The following is an 18986-nucleotide window of genomic DNA, read 5'->3' as shown; positions in this document are numbered from 1 at the left end:
AATTTTGAGACAACTTTAGTATGAAATTCAAATATCTTCATAAATTGCTGTGTCATGAAGTTTGGCGTAGAGCTTCCACAACAACTGCCAGCAGATGAGCCATCCAGGAAAGCTTGCAGCGTATGTCAACAGGTGTTTGTGCATGCTACACTTCAGTAAAGCCGGCATAATTGCACATGTACATGATAAAATGTAGAGAATGTCAAGATTGCCAAGCTGTTTGTCAAGTGGTCAAGAGATCGTGAAGGCTTTGCATATGTTAGCAACTCGTCAAGGTGAATACGTGAGCAAACTATTAATAAGTTTAACCACGGGTGAAATAGAACGAATGTGTAGTGCCGAGAATAAAAAGCGAAGGTGATGCGCTTGCGTGATGTCTGTGGGTAAGGCTCATCCTGCTATCTACCTATTCATGTAAATGTAACACCTAATGTGGATGAAATAAAGCAGTTGTTAGTCTGCACACCTGCCTGTGTCCTGTTCTACATATTGTGTGCAACACAGGCGCAGTAAGAAAACGAATGCCTTCAGGTTTGTACGAGTTCGAAAATAAATGTCAGGGCTCCTTTAATCTTCAAGCTCGGTTATTCTAGGGAGCGTGTGACGAGTGGTATCAACCCCTATGCAGGCGGTTCTCCACAAATTCCTCGACTTTGAGACATTTGACCTGGAAGAGTACGAGTACTACGAGCGGGTGGAGAATGGCGACCTCAACTGGATCGTGCCCAACAAGTTCATCGCCTTCTGCGGGCCCCACCCCAAGAGCAAAATTGAGAACGGTATGTGTTGTGCGTTCGTGCCGCAATGTGTTACTCTCAGTTGGTGATTGTCTTTCACCAAGTTACCACTTATTGTGTTGTCCCTGCATTAGAACCGTGGTCGACGTCGCTTCGATAGCGGGGTGGGAACGTTGTAGTGTGTCATGAACTAGTACATTCCCAAACTGGTGGGAATGCCTTTGACTGCTCTGGAACATATGACAGCACATATGTGTATATAGTGGGGCAGCACTTTGTCATTTTGTGTTGTTTTGCACTGTTTCGACTCCGATGAATGCCGGCCTGCCTGTGTCGACAACACTTTTGCGCATTGTTACTTGACTCAATGATTGATGGCTATGCTTATCCAAGGCACAAGCTCATCCAATAAATAAACGAATGCACTGCTACTCAGGTGGCAGCATGCCATTGCTAGCTAATGCCACATTCTTAGTTTAGCAGCAATGTCTGCTGGTGTGGCTAACTCGTATTGCGCCACGCACCCTACCAGAGGTACGAGAGTGTTTGCCAAGATAAAGAATTGCTCTTTCTGGCTTGTAGTCTCTCGCTTCGACTTTCTTCTCTGTTGGTGTGCTATGGATGCCTGGCCATTAGGCCTACAGCCAGCTCGTTGTTCGCCAACACGACACAGTTCTGTCGTTCCTATTTGGCTTTTCTGCTTGTGTTTAAATCTGTGTACCATCACTACCTCATGGTTGCATGGTAGTTTGTTTATTTTACCTTTACAGTTCATGTACATGTGCAGCCAGCACTGGCTGAAATGCCGAAAAGCACAGTATTTGGTTTCTGTGCAGACTAGCCAGAAGTAGTGGTGATGAGGATTTGTGATTTGCGTTGTAAACATTGTTCTTTTGCTGCCAGAAAAGAAACATGAACAAGTATATGATGCGAGGACAGCAGCATGCCCCGATTTTTGCTTTTTGTGATATGACTTTACAGTTTTCGTTTTAGACAACAGAGCCATACTTTTTTGTTCTCAAATAACCTGTTTTCCTTATTGGCACACAATGAAGACACGCCTGCAGTGATTTTGGTAATTTTATTGCCAGGCATAGAGCTTTGCACAGATGTTTATGCTGACCACAGAGCTCTTCCTTTTCATTCTTCCAAATGAAGAATGTTATTAGAACTTGTCTCATATGCTACAGTGATCAAACACGTGTGGATGATGTGTTTGTTTGAACAAAGTTGTTCAGGACATGTAATGCATAAACCAGGCCGGTCTGTTACAGCAGTTGAATCAGTGCCAATGGGAGATGCAGTGAATATGCCGGGGTGATTGCGAAAATATTGTTATGGTGCCTTTGGACAGGACCTTGCACACAAGAGGGAGACGAAAAACAAGTGGTAGACTGGCTCCTGGAGCTGCGACCTTTGTACCAGCCTGCGCAATTACCGCAAACGTTTCCCCATGTAAATAGTTGTAAATACATTTGTGCATCGGGTTTTCTCTTCATAGCAATATTTTCAGTAGTAAGTGTGTTTCTATGATGCATGGTAGGTAATTCCAGATCTCCAGTAGAAATATTTGTCCTCTTCTGAGAGGGACAGCATTGTTGGTGGTGGTGGTGGCGGTTCCTTGCTGTGGCAACATGCTGTGTGTATTGAATTTGACACAGTGTTGCATTGGTGCAAATGGCCTTGCGTAAATATCCTAAATTTTTGCTAAGGAACACTTTCATTGATCTATAATGAAAGTTCTTGAGGTCATGGAGAAACGCTAAATAAGTTTACAGTGACAAATAAATATTCAAAACTCTGTTTTAGTTAAGTTTGTGGTAAGAGCTTGATTGCTAAATGAGAAAATTAAGGCTGAATTTTCATTTATTAAATTTTCTGCTGGTACTCCAGTGCTGTTATGTTAGCATAGTGTCAAGGATTTCAGAGTATATTCTCCTATGCGGGCCATTGTGGCATTGTAGAGATTCCCCCCAAAATTGCGAAGTTCAATGTTTTGCTTTTTTAGAATACAGTACGAAAAGGTAATATAGTATATAGTACATAGTATAGTATAGTATAGTATAGTATAGTATAGTATAGTATAGTATAGTATAGTATAGTATAGTATAGTATAGTATTAGTATAGTATAGTATAGTATATAGTATTAGTGTATAGTATAGTATATTAGTATAGTAGAATATAGAATATAGTACGAAAAGTTAACTAGGCCCAAGCGGATGCAGTCGAAATTGATGATGTCACAGTGAGCTGGGGTGGGAACAAGTTATTTTACAATCAACTTTTCATATTTGCATGTTTCCTGGTAAAGCAAATTTCCTCTCCTAGCAACTTTTTCATGAAGCCATTCTACCCCAATTAAAAAACCAACACAGGGAAGGGCTGTACACCTCTGGTACTACACTCACAACTGATATATTGGAGTCCCCTAGCCGAGCAGAAAAAATCGTACACGATAATGTGCATGCCCTCAGGTACAGCACAGTAGAGGGAGTCTAAAAAACTGAATCTCACTTCTATATAGGTAGATGGATGTGTTATTAACACAATTTGTGCCTCTTTTTCTGATGTGTTAAGCCTCCAAAAGTTCTATTGCATGTTTGCTACTTAACCAAATTTCCTCTTGTGGTAGTTTTAATGTTTTTCGGTATCACTGAAGGGTAATTTGCTAATACTGCTTAACTTATTATCCTCTTAAGTGTCACCACTTTCAATGGTGCATGTCGATGTAGGTGACCCGAAAAACTGCAACTGCCCACTCCGTTGCAGGCCACCCGTTCCACTCGCCGGAGACGTACTTCCCGTACTTTCGCGAGCACAACGTCAGCACTGTGGTGCGGCTGAACAAGAAGATATACGACGCCCGCCGCTTTGCTGACCAGGGCTTTGACCACAAGGACCTGTTCTTCGTGGATGGCTCAACGCCCAGCGATGCCATCATGCGCGAATTCATCGAAATCAGCGAGAACACCCCTGGTGCCATCGCAGTTCATTGCAAGGTAGTCCTGGTCTTTCATTCTTAGTTCTAACAGTGCCACCCGGACACTTTCAGTCCTCATAAGTTGAAACTACATTGAAACTTTTTGATCTTGATTCAAGGTTAAAAAATTTATAGTACAGCAGGATTGAAGCCAAGCATGCTTAAAGTAGTGTTGCAGTCCTCAATCTGAATTGAATTCAATCTTATTCACCAAAGCATGCTAGAAAGGGCCGCTGGGACAGGGTTATTACAGCATAGCTGTAAGCAGCCATTGTGAAAGAACATACATTGTGAAGACTGGAGGGTAATTTGAGCAAATGCTGTGATTGGGTATCTGTGATTGCTAATGAAATGGAATTAATGTAAGGCATTTCCGCATTTTGCTTTTTGTCATTGGCTGTAAATGACTTTCAGAGAAAGAAAGCAACTTTTTTGTTGAGAACATTTCAATAGCTATTGACTATGTTCTACAGGCATTAAGGTGCCACTGCTATGGCTGTTAACATTTTCTATCATCCAGTGCATGGTACTAGGGTCAATTGTTGTGCATGATAATGTTTGTACAGATTCATCAAGCGTTTCATGGCCATATTGTCTTGACATCAGCATGTACAAAATTGAGATGTTGTTTGTTGCAATCACAGTTGGCAGTACCCATGAACCAAAAACAAAATTGTTTTTTGTCCTCGCCTGCTTGTGACAGCAATTTCTTTTAACACGTCACTTAGACTTGTCATCTTGATATTTAGGTTACCTTTGTATTCTCAAAAATGTATTATGTAGACTGTGTGCTCAGACTTAGAATGGTAAATTGTACGGCTTGTTGGTGCAGGGCTATGTGAGGGTTCAGCAGCACAGTGATGGGACACATGAAAAATTGCAGCACAAAGCGCTTGTCTTGTCTGTCCTTTCTTGGCTATTGTTGGACTGTTTGACACTTGTATTTGCTGAAATACTGAGCTGCCAAATTCCAATATTAACCTTCAAACTGGCTGATCAACATTGCAGTCAAATGTGTGGCTGCCGGCAGTGTACAGTTTCCCACAAAAATTACTAGAGAGAACTCTGGGGCTATAGCATCCACAGAAACCGCAAGTGTGACGGTTAAGCCTCGATGGGAATGATAGTTAGTGCGTGGAGTTGCCTAACCTGTGCCCCACTGGCTTCGAATAGCTTTGTGACTTTGTGGTATCGATAATTTTGAACAATGTACACTGGCTTGTTGATGTAATGATTCACAGTGGTTGTGCACGTGCCCAGAGACATTGCTTTTGTGTGTTTAGAAAACAGAGCACTTGGAAACTTAGAAAGAAATGAAGTGTAATGAATAACATCACAAGAATGTCTGAATCTGTAACAACGAAGAGTAGACAAATCCATGTCCAATGTTAGCTGAATGATCATAGCGCCCTCTAGTAATTCTTGTAGGAAACTGTACGGCTGGCAGCACGACTTTTTTCCTTGCTTGGTCTCTTACTTGTTCCCCGACTCGAGGTGTGTTGACCTTGTGAACCAAACTTTCCAGCGATGGGTTTTGCAAGTTCTGCGACGCATGCTAGAATTTTTTGGATGTTTGATCGGGGAGGTTGCTGTTCTGTTTGCAGGCTGGCCTTGGCCGCACGGGTACCCTGATAGCATGCTACATCATGAAGCACTACCGCTTCACGGCGGCCGAGGCCATCGCCTGGATCCGCATCTGCCGGCCAGGCTCCATCATTGGCCACCAGCAGCATTGGCTCGAAGAGTAAGTGTGGCAACCACATCCTATGACTGTTTTTGTGCTGACCCGAAGGAGTTATTTCTGTGTGCTTCAGCTTGGACCTACATTGCTTGGTAGCTCTTGTTGATGAACATAATGGGTTTTCAGCTTAAGGGGGGATGCAGGTCTTAAAAACGGAAAATCGAAAAAAAAAAAATTTTTGGTAAGTACTTATCTCGGCATCTGTAATGCGTAATCCACGCCATATCAAAACGATTTGCCTAAAAATGCACCCTAAAGTAACAGAAAAATTATTTTGTCAGCACGGACGGCGAGAAATGACGACAAAATCGTGCAGAAACACTGGAGTTTACGGAGCTATTCCTCGTCTTTCCCGCCGCTGAGCGCCACCATCTTGGTAACGTTTGAAAGCTCAAAGTTCTGCCTTTCAGTTCCCTGCATCCTCGCCGACGATGGCCGCATAGAAAAAGCGCAAACGTAAGACAATCAGGGGCCGGTCTGACGAAGCTCGCGATGCACGTTGCCCTCGTATTGGCTCAGCACGCCAGCGCACTGAGAGGCGCCTTCTGATTAGCTGTTGCTATGGCAACTATTGCAATATTCAAGCAAATATTGCCAAGTGAGTCAGTGTTGTGGCTAGGTATCTTTTTCTGCATCTTGTACCTGCGTTGACCTAATTATTTTTCTGCGTTGACCTACCGTTGGCTGTACTGCTAAAACTACTATTGTTACTACCACCACCGCTGCTTCTATTGCTACTACTGCCATTACTACTGGTACCAGTATGACATGTTTTTGAGCTGCACGAGTAAGGCCGCAGCAGTTGTCACTGTAAAAGCTGGCTGCACCGTGTTCGCAGTGCTGAAGGAAGTGGGTGTGTGTTTCAGGAAGCAGCACTACCTGTGGCTACAGGGTGACCTGCACAGGTCGCAGCTGAGTGGCAGCCAGCAGCAGCAGCAGCACGCCAACAACCTCAACAACAACCAGGCCGCCCACGGCAACACGGGGACCACCACGGGCAGTGCGCGGCGCTCGCTCTCGCCGCACAACCGCAGTGTGTCCCCGCCGGCCACGGCGAGCAACAACCGGCGCGGGTCGCCCCGGCGCGCCATGCCGTCGGACACCGAGGGCACGGTCAGCCACATACTGGGCCGCTTCCACCTGAGCGACAAGCGGGCACAGCAGCAGCAGCAGGTGGTGACCCTCTGAGACTTGGCGTTCATTCTCCTCCTCGAAGGCCGACCGCAACGAAATTACACTTTGACTGAATTGGTTATGAATGAGTAACGCATTACTATTCAAGAAATTATGACAAAGGTGCAGGGATGGCCTGATTTTCTTATTACCAGCCTTGAAGTGGCACCTAAGCAGACATTGCAGGCACCTGATGGGTAACGGACGTCACACACATCTTGGTCCATCACCTCTGAGATTTCCAGCATGTTGCGGGCGGCATATAATCGTGAAGGCCAGGCTGAAGATGAGGAGACTCACTGGTTCTCAATGTTCTGGGTCACGCGTCATTTCCTGCAAGCAGTAACAGCAACTTTTTTTTTGTTTGCCAGTTTTCATATCAAGACTGTCGACTTTTGCAAACTTTCCGTGACTTCATATGTGAAACAGAAAATTGCACGGAGGGTGCTGTATGTCTACGCTATCTGAGATTAGGCTTTTTACGCAGTCCAAAATTTTGTTGGAGTTAGCCTTTAAATGAGGGTTGACATGGCATATTTGACTTGTCATTTCCTAGCTTGGACTAAATTTCCAAACCATTTTGAAACAGCTAGAAAATATATACAAGCAAGCATCATAGCACCCAAAATAACTTGCCATAACTCAAGCAAACATGTCGGTGCCCCTTAAGAGTGGCCTCAAAACTCTTTTTGGACATAGTCAAAAAAAAAAAAATGCTGCTGATTTGTTAATGAGGCTCCTGTGTACATGCGAGTAAAGTATTATTGCACTGCATGCAGTAGGGAATTTACAATCTGGTATCAAAATCGGCGAAAAATTGCTTGCTCTTGCTTCCGCAATGTCGTCATGCAGTGTCATCACAAGCAGCTGGACCCACAACAGCTGTTGGCTAATTTTGTGTTTGCGAGAACATTTTCAGTGATGCAATTATTGCTCATCTGAGATAAACATAATAAAAAAAAAACATGTCTGCCAGCTCAAAATGACAGGAAAACCATTTCTTCTTCGCACTGCCGGTGCGAACAGGACAGCTGCACGTTGCTGTGCCTGCTGCGCGTGGCCTCCAAGATGAAAAGCGCAGCGTAGACACTGCAGCCGCCATGTGGTGCTGCCATGGAGTGCTGCATGGCGTTTCTCTCTGGGCGAAGCCCACGGCGCGTTGCTCCCTTGCACCCCCTTGCCATCTCCCCCATGTAGCTTCCACTGTGCTAGTGGAAATGAGAGAAAAAAGAGAGCCGCTGATCAGTCCCACGACTATGTCTAACCTCGCCTGTGCTTGAAGGATTCGAAAAAGTATTGCGGCAGGAGATTCGTGGAGGCAGCCTAACTTGATTAGTTGGAAAGGTGTTTCGAGACACCTTTAAGAAAGAACATTAGCGCAAGGCCACCTCTGATGTGAAAGCTCGTTAAACCGTAGTTGGCAGGAGATCGGAAAAAGTGTGCACTAAATGGTGGTACCACTTAACCGAGATAGCATGACATCGCCCACTTACCTGTCAAAAACGGAACTTGGAGAGAGTGTGATGAAAGAGGAAAAAACATGCAGTATTTATTTACTTAGCGTGACAAAAGTCTGTTATTTTCGTTGTTGTTGCGGCGGCCTCAAACTCGCTTAAGCTGCGAGCCAGCTTTTCTGCCAGCCCCCATTTCTCAGTAAACACCGGTGTGAGGCTGATATAACGCGCAGCTTCTGTCAGTGTCGGGCCTGAATGGCCTGTGCTGTCGCTTTACACGTTGTCCTCGTCACTGTCGTAAAGAGATGTTTCGGCAATAACAGAGGTAACGATAGCGAAAAGTCAAACCTCGAAAAGTTGAACCTCATAGCCAACAACTTTTCACGGTCGTAGCTCCATTGCCGAACAACTTCTCCTTCGCATTACAGCTGCCCTACACTGTAGTCAACAGTAGATCCCTCTCGCGTGCCAGTGCTGACTTCTTCTTGCCACATTCGATCGCACAAATGATGGCCAATTTTTCTTCTATGCTGAGCACCCAGTTTTTGTCCGAGCTTCGGCATGACGCGAGTCCTAGCTTGCACGATGCCACAATGCTCTCTGGTATATTTTTCTATTGAAAGGTATCTAAAATGCAAAAATGCGTTTACAAGACAGCTGCTAGACTAATGTGAATGAAATTTGTTGCTTTTGAAAGAAGAATAAATTCTAGCAACTCTGGGAAGCACAATTTTGATTTAGGACCTCAAATGTTTTGTAAAAATTGACAAAAATTGGTAAGTCTCCAACAAAATGGAAGCCCAAAGTTTACAAATTTGTTGCCTTGCTCTAAAAAAATATGAAGGATGCTGAAGCTTTTACTTTAAGAGTGGAACATGATAGCATTCAAAGATCCCTGAGTACTTCTCATGCTTCTCGGCAGCTGCAGCTTTCGTAACCGTAATCTTTCCCAGGAAACGCTGGCGGCAAACGCTATGCACGAAGGCACGCTTTCTGGTAGATTTGCATGCACTGGTGCGCGCAATTCTTGGATGCCGTAGCCAGTCTGTGAATGGTAGAAACGCTGGAAAAGGGGTTTGTGTTTTGAGATTCCGTGTAACAGAATGATGTTTTCTCGTATATTTAAAAACAATGTGATGCTATCATGTCTCTACATTGTATGTAACTTGTACTTTGCGTTCTTTCTAATGCATCTTAGATCGATCGATCGATTGATCCTTACTTTGAGAAATTTAATCAGTTCAGTAATATCTTTGTGCTATAAAGAGGGCTTGCGTTGTTGGGTATGCATAGTTCGAAATGATTTTTGCCGAAATGACCGTCAACGTTGGACATGGGACACCGGATTTTCTGCGACACGGGGCCTTTAACGCTCTTGTGTTAAAACTTATATAACACTACTGTAGTCTGCATCTGTTGAAGCATCTCAAGTGGACACATATAATAAATGAAGTTACATCTTATGTGAAACTGTCACAATGTTTACGAGGGTTCTAAAAAAGTCCTAGTCACACTACACATAAATTAGTGGCATATCTCGGTGCACTATAATTTCCAATTTCGCTTGCTGGACATGTGCCTTCATTAAACGCATTTTCAGGAATTGTAATATTGTTTTGCATTGCTAACTTAGAGATCTGTAAAATTGTCACTGAACCTTCTTTTGAAATTCTGCATATTGAAAAGACTTTTCTTAAAATGTTTGTAGCATGAATAGAAAACTCAATTGCTACGGGTACTCGATTATAGCTTTTCCCTTTAAACGAAACAAGCCTTATCAAAATTGGTGCAGTGGTCGTCGAGAAGAATGATCTTACCGTTCCGATGTATTTAGATGAAGCTTCGGAGCCTTATCAAAATTGGTGCAGTGGTCGTCGAGAAGAATGATTTTACCGTTCCAATGTATTTAGATGAAGCTTCGGAGCCTTATCAAAATTGGTGCAGTGGTCGTCGAGAAGAATGATTTTACCGTTCCGACGTATTTAGATGAAGCTTCGGGGCCAACGCTCCGTCTTAACAATGTTGGTGGTGCGAAGAGTGACGCAGCTTGTTGTCGAGCATTAGACGATGCCACTGGGCTCGTTGAGCAGCGTGTTTTGTTTCACTGTGCAGGTGGACCGGGCCAACAACAACACGATGGCGGGCGACTCTGAGGAGGACCTGACGCAGGGCGACAAGCTCATGCGCATCAAGGCGCAGCGGAGGCACCCGCGCTCCCTCACAGCTGGCACTCCGCTCGCGTGAGTGCCCGGCTCTTCCGTGCGCGCGTCTTGAGAGGAGTAGTGCCACACCACGAAAATCCCCGTGTCCTGCTTTTCTAGCTTTTTTTGAAAGGTGGCTCGTGACTCCCTAATTACGGTATGAAGCCTCAATTCTAGGCATGTGCGAATGGTAACATTTGAGACCGAATTGAATGGAATACGTTTCCATTCACTTCCAGGCCGTTTTCAAAACTACATATGAAACGGTGGTCCACATTCTGTTATATTCATAACGTCAGTAAGCTTCTGTCGCAACATCACACATTATTAAGTGTTGTCTATTAAAGTACAAACGGGGCAATGGGAACAAATAAGCAGCTCTTTCGTATACACCAAAGAATGCGAATGATCCTTGTATAGCCAGTGAAGTCCACTACATAAGGTCCCATGTTTTATATCTGTTATATTATATCGGTGGGGGTAATATTTACTGTACTTTTGCTCCAATTTTATACCGAGGTTGAGCGTCTGGCTAGTTTGTGCTTCATAATCCATGTTTTGCCCAATACATTGCACAAGGACAACAGAATGTGGGAACACATCAGCGTCCCACATTCTGTTGTCCTTGTGGAATGTGCTGTGAAAAACATGGATTATCCAATTTTACGTTTGATTGGGAATAATTGACTTTTTGTCATTTTGTCACATTTATGAATAGTGCCTATTAAATTCGAAGATCGAATGAAATAGGACACTGATTTGTTTTAGAAAATTTCAGATATTGGCATACTATCACCCAATTTCTCGAAAGCGCCACAAATATTTACCGTATTTACTCGCATAGTGATCTCACTTCTTTGACAGAAAAAATTGCTGCAAATTCAGGGGTGCAATCATTACGCTGGTTAAGTTTCCCGCGAAAAAGAAAACGTTTTTCATCCTGCATTTGCTGCGGGATGACAACAGTTCAACAAACAGGCAGCTGTCGCTGTAACAGTGCGGGACACCAAAGCAAAAACGGTGGCCGGCGGTGCAAGCCGAATGCGCCGAACGTGACTTTTTTTATTCTTGTGAGTACATTATGAACATTGAAACAGTTTCTTTTGTATCAGTAATGAATAATATCATTAATATCGGCAAGTTTGTGACAATAATGTAGCCATGTCCACTTGAGGGGACAGAAACAGAGATGGGCGCGTGCTAAGTCCAGTGACATAGAAACACATGGCGGGCACGCTGCGGAAACTGCTGCATTTGTCTTCACTAGTACCTTAATACGGCATGTTTCTGCTAAGGGCGGGCGAATATCTTAGCTGTGTTATAAGCGTCGGCGTATGAGTAGGGTACACTTCTAATGTGTCAGTGTAAACGTGGCTGCTATCGTTGCCGCTTGTGATTTGTTGCGTGCCCATAAGTGCAGACGAGAAGAATCGAAAGGCACCTTTTTTGTTGTTGACCACAACCATTATAAAGCCTACAAAAATAAAGTCAAGGCAAGTTTGGTTGTAGCTTTTTTTTTCATGGAAGTGCGGAAAGTGATGAAAGGAATGCAATGGGGCATCTGCTTAAGAATCTTTCGTGCGTGCAGACTGCTTGGTATGTCTTGAGTCACTCGCGTAGCATTCGACAGCATTTGACAGATGGTAAGCCCAATCATCATTAGCTAGACTTGGCACGTGACATATCGCTGTGGCAAGTTCGGGGCGCGATCATTACACAGGAAAGAAAAAAAATTGAAATTTGAAGTAAAAATTCAGGGGTGCGATCATTACGTGAGTGTGGTCATTATGCATCTAAGGCAGCACAAATGCCTACCTACCAACAACCCCCAAATTTTCTGTAAAGTTTTCAAACTTAGACTCGCACAATTTTGCTAGTGTTAAGTCAAGGTTTACAAAAAAATAGGTTCCATTTGCAAAATTGTTTGAAAATGCTTGTCCTTAAAATTCGAGGTGGTCAGAATTGGGAGTTTCTCGCTATTGCTTGCTTCATAATCAGATTGTGGTTCTGGCAGTAAAACACCAGAGTTCTATTAATTAGTTAATGGTCCCCCAATGGGCTGTTTGCCTTTCTTTTTTTCTCCCTTTTCATTGCTTTGATGCATTTTCATGCAAGGTAAATTATGAATTATTGTGTATGTGTCCCACGAATTGTGTATGCTTAGAACAAGCTTTGAAAAACTATGCATGTGCAAATATGGAGAAGCGCCAGTGTTGTGTGCTCAAAAACGTCTGTACGTGTGCGTGCACACGAGGGAGAGAGTGTGCAAAGCTAAGAAGGTGTGCCAATGTCTGCCTTTCAGTGGCGAAGAAGGTCGTCCGCAGCGGCGAGCTTCCTCTCAGCCCCTGAAAATAGGAGGCGGCGGGGGCGCTCCCTTGTCGACCCCGGGGGGCCCCTTTACATCGTCGGTGGGCTATGCCTCCCCGGTCAAGTCCCTGCGCACGGGAAGCCGCACCCCCACTGCGGCTGTCAACACGACGGGGCGTCGTCGCTCCCCCACTTCGCCTCCTGCACGCAGGTGAGTCGGTCTCTTAGCTTAATTCCCGAATTTTTTTGTAAAGAAGTGTACAAATGTTTCTTATTCCGAGAAAATTGTTCCACATTACTTCCAAATTAAAAAAAAAAGATACGTTGTATGTGCGATGTTATCCTTTATGATGACCCGAAATGTCGGTAGGCATCTGACACGAAACAGAGAGTTTCCCTCAGCACACGTGTAATGTTCGAATCTAGTTATCTGAACAGGCTACAGTGAAAGGAATTGAAAGCCTCAGAGGAATGTGTTTAAAGTGCAGAAACTGAAGTGCATGATGCGAAGTGAGCGCATGTTCTCTTTGGCAAGTAAAGTAGCGAAAGCTGTCGCCCGGACGAGTACGGCTCGCCATTGGCAGTGTTGATACTGTACAATATCGATATTACGAGTTTTTTGCATCATTCCGAAAGATTCGTTTCACCAAGAAACGTAAGGGGGGATGCAGAAAAGAAATAGCCGTCTCGCTGAAATTTTGTAATTTTTTGTATACTGTTTCTGCAATCCTAAAGCCTTCTTTTATCGCACAGCAAAATATTTGGAGAAACACGCAGCAGAATTTTAGAAAATTGTTGTCTCTGAAATCGGGAAGAAAATTGGGCTTTCAGAAGGTGCTATTGCACCGCTGATCACACGAACACAGCTCACAGCTTTCCATTGATGCTGCACCTCCATCTTGGCATTGCCGTAAACACAAGTGATCAGAAATTCAAATTGTCACAGCACTGTATTTCTTCATGCAGAAATAAAAGCAACAAAACCAAGCATAATAAAGAAAAACTAGCATTGCAATTATTACTGCAGTCACGTGGCGCACAGGTTTTGTGAATTTGAGTCACTGCGCTCGTTCCACACACATTTTGGTTGCAGTGAACTGTACACTTTGATAGCGTATTCCAAGGCCGACGCTGCAACATCTGCCTAGTTATCTCGAGTTTCTTCCATTGCTGCGTCTTAGCAGCTGCCTGATGTTGATAAGGAGATAATTTGCGTAAGATAAGGGAATCTGTTTACATGTATCGTGCGATCTGATTGAGTGCAAAGGTAGAAAAGTTTTGAATTGTTGTCGTCTGCCGAAGATGATGGAAGGCACAGAATTCACGGAAGACTGGGTCTCCTGTGATTGCCACCTCCTGATAAAGTTACAAGCTGTTTGAAAATGACCAACAAGTTGCACAAAACCACATGAAACGAAAGCATTCTTTTAGGGTGGGAGGACGGGGGTGGGGAAGAATATGGGGGTAGTTGCAGGATGGAGTTATTGCGGGGTGCCATAGGTTGCCCGAAAATAGGAATGCGACCGGCAAATTGGCATGGCCACCCTGCCGGCCTAACGGCAGCCAGTGTCTGGTGCTACCGGTACCGGCGTGCCAAGGCCAGCTCCACCAGGGACTGGGCGGTGGCTTGATTATTCGTATCATCCACTGCGGTTCGAGAAGTGGTTTGCAGCATTTGAAATTTAGCACGTTGTAAGCTAATGGACTTTGGTGGCCGGGACTTTTGAAAATATGCGTATCTCGAAGGTTGTACCAGGTGTGATCGTATGATCAGAATTTTACTCCACAAACAGCAAGGATGAGTACATCTAGGGCTTGGTAATGAGAGTGTTAATGATGTCGCTTCATTTCCTAGCAAGTTATTTTTTGTAATCTTAGCTGTGGCCTACTGCAGCCACAGCACAGGCATGAAAGGAAGTGTGGAACTAGCATTTACTGCTACCACTACTAGAGCAATAGTACTGCCCAATTCCAGAAGGACAAAGTGAACGGTAGACCATGAAACAGAGGAAACACTAGTACAGTTGACTTACGTTAATTCTACCCTGACAAGACCAATCAAATCGCTCGAATTATCAGGTGAGTTGATTTAAAGACGCAGGCAAAAAACACGAAATCACGGTGCTGATTCATTTTGGAAGTATTTTTTTTATTGTAACACGCCCCCGAATCAAACACATGCCCACTTTCTATATGTCCGGTGTAGAAAACTCACATGTAAATGACATTAAATACTCCTAAACAAAGTAGAACCCTAACGCACTTGTTATTTTTTAGCAATAAAAATGAGCAAGGGGCTTGTTTCGTATGGTTAGCTTCGCCGCAATACATTGATGTTATGCAGTAAAGCATACAAATGTCGCAAAGGCAGTTTTGGTATCGTGGCCTATTGCACCGTGCAGGCAATTTTTGGCACAATTTTCATGGAAAAAGAGAGTTGCGTTTTATAATCAAGGAAATACCGTAATCAGACATTTTGAGCTATGGTTATTGCGTGAAAGTCTACCTGGGCATTTTTGGCAGGAGATGGCATTTGTTTAACGCATTCACTGCAGAAGGAGACACTGTTGTGGTCATCATAGGAGTCGGGCACGTGCGTGCTGACTGTTGAAGTTCAAATTATCCAAGGAATGGTAATTTTAGAATTGAAGTTATGAAAATTTGGGCCGATAGAAATGTGTGGGCACCGACCTGGACCTTTGGCCATGATCGAATTAAGCAAGATATTGAATTAGCTGCAGTTGAATTAACCTAAATCAAACGTATAAGAAAGAGATTCAGCATTTGAGGCTGAAAAGCCAGGTACATTGAAGTTAACCAACGAAAAAGATGCCAAAAATCTAAATCACGCAGGTAAAGGAGGAAGTGTGGTCCACTATCAGCAGCAATACTAGATTATATCAGCTTTCAAGCTCCGCCTTGAAGTGCTGGGAAAAGGTGACCTGTTTTTGCTGCCTTCCTCTCCTGCCCAGCAAGATCTGCAGGCAGTGCTGCCTCGTTGACTGAGAAAGGTCATTGCGCATAGCACAGCTTCCAAAACCAGTACCAGTTATTCCATTGTGTCCTGCAAGGTGTTTTTTTTTACCATTTGCACAGCAGACAATGTCGCAGCCAACGTCTGGTTGTGTCTCTGATATTCAGTGCATACACGTGACTACAGAGCCAGATCATACGTGAGCTGTTTGCATTGTTTGCCGTGTGGTAGCGTGGACAGTGGATTTTGCTCGGTTGGCTACAAAGGGGGCCACGTGATGCGGTCGACCAGTTAAGGAACAGACCCTCATGGGACGATGTAACGGTGGCTCAAAATGCGTGCTGTAGTCCCTACATTTAATTTGGAAAGGCAAAGATGAAGCAGCAAGTGAAGTGACTGCTGCAGCATTCTGACATGCCGAGTATGAGAGCACGTGTTTTTCTCCTCGTGGCTTCTTTGTCGTCTTTGTCAGAGTCAGTGCAGTTGCAGGTGGCGCCATTACATCCACAAAGCATTGGCTGCTAGCAGTGACAGGAGCCTGCCAACAAAAGAGAGGCCGAGTGAGGCACGCATGTATACAGGACCAGTGCTGCCAGTGTAACATTCGGTGCATACGTCGCACCAACGTTGCCCATACAGAAGAACTGGGCAACGTTGGTGCCCAACATACTATCTGTACTCCATCTCGCTCTCTCTCTTTTGTAGAATTTTGATGCTACGTCGTGGTTCTCATTCTGCGCTTGCCTTTCTTTGTCTCTGCACAGCCATGGCTACATGTGATGCCCTTTCCACCACCTGGCCTGCTTTCCCTCTCCCAAAATTTCCTGTCCCCCTCCTCTCCTGCTGGCCTGCCCTGCCACCTGTCTCACCTGTGCCTGCTTGCTTTATTTCTTTATTATTACTTTTTTTTGTTGCTGCTGGTGTCTTCTTTTCTCTGTGACTAAACATCGCCGAACGTTTTAGAAAAATCCAGTTGCCGCCCAGGCCGTGTCGAGTCTGGCGCAGCTGACTTGGGCCGAGTGCTTATAAAACACATTGCAGCAATTTCGTCTAAAATTTATTTAGTCCGTTTTGCGTATTGTACATTATTTGTGGTTTTTGTACAACATGTATATTATTTATTTGTGTATTGTTACAATTTATTGATCCGCATGTCCAACGCCACTTCCTTGCAAACTAAAGGATCGATATTCAGCATATTTTCCTTTCTTTCTTCTTGTTATTTTTTTACCTCATTTTTGTTTTCAATGCGTGTATATTTCTTACTGGAGTGTGCGAAGCTATGCTTACCGCACTATTTCTTTCATATCCCTCATTTCAGTGCAGGTTATTTTTTATTCATTTGTACGCCAACTGCTTTTTAAATACGTCTACACTGGAATCAACTAATGCCGCACTGATGGGAGGTCTCCCCCCTGGCAGTTTTTACTTTGGGGTCACCTCCTCCTGTAACACTTATATGCTACGACAGTTACAATAAACTTCAAACTCAGATGCACTAGATTTAGAAGCTCCCACATGGAAGCCTTGTTCACAAAACAATCTTGTGAACAAAGTTCCTGTGTGGGAGCAAAAATGTTAACCTTGCTCAATCCTTTGTGGATAGCGTCTTGTTTTATTTCATCATGTTCTATCCCGACCTGAAGAGATTCTGTCGTGCTCTCAATTTAATCCTGTAGCCTTGGTGGTCGTCAAATGTTTTCAGGTAGATATTATTTAGCGAGAACAGCTCTGGGCAAAAGTCTGTGAGCCAATTTTTCGTGCTGCTGGTGCTGTAAAGGATAACAAAATGATTTTTATAATGAAACTGCTTATTGCAATAAATGCGGCAGACAATGTTTGATACTGCAGTAAAATCAGCTTAAACAGAACTTGGAGTACAAGAAAGGGTTCTGTTTACCTGAAGTTTCATTTAAGCTAATGACACAAAAATAAAGAATAATAGTTTTCTAAAAGTTTTGAGTGTATTAATGTTACTGCGGTGAACAACTCAGTTATTGTGCTCTTGTTCGGATATCATCGCTCGCTTGCACGCAAGCAATTTGTCAATTTTAAACAAACCCTGCTGCCTCCTTTTTCAAAAAGATGCAATTCAAAAAGAGGCAATTGATAAAATAATTCATGCTACACGGACACTTGAGCCACCTTTTCTGTTTGTTCGTCTTGGTGTATATGCATGCACACCTGGTCCTTCAGAGTGCTGCCGTTTCAAAGTGCTGCATGAATCTTTTCTTTGCATTTCTCTATCTGTGACAATTTAGCATGCGAGACACTGCCACTCTTGTCGCCTTTCATGACGTACATTTTTGTTGCTAGTGCAAGCGCGCTGTGCTCTCTCTCTATGACTGGCGCCATCACGAAGCACGGGACATGAAAACTATGCAGTACGAGCGCTGCATAGGAGCCGTTGTTGCCACGACATCCTAACTGCCTGATGTATTAGATCTTCACGACCGTTTAGAATCGCCATTTTACATGGTTGTCGTGGAAGTCTCGGTTCCTGCTACGTTTAACCAGAGTTCACAAGAAAGGCTGTTTCATTCAAAGCGGCACTGACATTTTTGACTATTCGTTATTTTGTGTTTATAGAAGGTGTTTGAGCCCTGAACCGTTGAAAGAATATCAACAATTCTTGGCGTGCTGGTGATAATCTTATACAATAGCATTTCTACAGCCAGATTTAGGTTAATTTCCCACAAATTCACCACAAATGACAAATTTGTTCTTACTGAAGCGTATCTTTCAGTCTATAAGGGTGGTTGTTTGGGCTAGTTGGTAATTCATGGTACAAACGATGTACAGTGCAAAGGACAAGGACTGCGATGCGCTGTTTATTGCCGTGCCTGTCTCAAGTGAATTTCGTCTTCCACCGTATTAAAACTTCAACGAAAATTCGTTGAAAGAACCATTGAAGCTGGCTCAGTGAAATTTGGTGGGGTTGTGAGAATATGAATGGATGGATGGATGAATAGATTAGACTAGAATAGAATAGACTTTAGAACGTCCAGCAAGGTTTAACGCGACCCGGGCTTAAAGGGGTATGAGTGAGGGTGTGAAAGTGAGGGAAGCTCATGCACACATACAAGAGGGGACATGCACAGAAAATGAAAGACTGTCACAAGGGGTGTTCTAACAGCAAGTCATTGTACTAGCACATGGTCATGTGGAAAAAACACAAACATTACTGTTACTGTCTGTTCAGATACATGATTTCACTAGGTGTCAGCGCGATAGAGGGGGCACTAACCCACAAACTACCCAGTTTTCCAATGAAATCTGCTTCTATTATTTCCCACATGAGCTATGAGCTGTGTCTTGCTAAAACTTCTGTATAATTGTAACTAGGCCACAACAAAATGAAAGCTAGTTTTGTGCAATACAGTGCATTACAAATATTCTATAAAGGTGTTATGCGTTT

General features: G+C 43.7%; 1 protein-coding gene across 1 annotated transcript in view; it reads left to right on the top strand.

The window, feature by feature from the left end:
- Cdc14 (cell division cycle protein 14) overlaps window positions 1–16612 on the top strand; it is a 42052-nt gene extending 25440 nt beyond the window's left edge. The window contains exons 6-12 of the mRNA XM_065426108.2: window positions 629–779; window positions 3508–3737; window positions 5323–5462; window positions 6326–6632; window positions 10199–10326; window positions 12590–12805; window positions 16333–16612. Coding sequence (XP_065282180.1) covers window positions 629–779; window positions 3508–3737; window positions 5323–5462; window positions 6326–6632; window positions 10199–10326; window positions 12590–12805; window positions 16333–16348 — 1188 coding nt within the window. The 3' untranslated portion in view covers window positions 16349–16612. The remainder of the gene's footprint in view (window positions 1–628; window positions 780–3507; window positions 3738–5322; window positions 5463–6325; window positions 6633–10198; window positions 10327–12589; window positions 12806–16332) is intronic.
- Window positions 16613–18986: the final 2374 nt, after the last annotated feature.

This window comes from Dermacentor albipictus, chromosome 9 (assembly GCF_038994185.2).
Source record: "Dermacentor albipictus isolate Rhodes 1998 colony chromosome 9, USDA_Dalb.pri_finalv2, whole genome shotgun sequence".
Lineage (NCBI taxonomy): Eukaryota > Metazoa > Arthropoda > Arachnida > Ixodida > Ixodidae > Dermacentor > Dermacentor albipictus.
The sequence above is the reverse complement of the archived record's forward strand: the minus strand, read 5'-3'. Positions and strand labels throughout refer to the sequence as shown.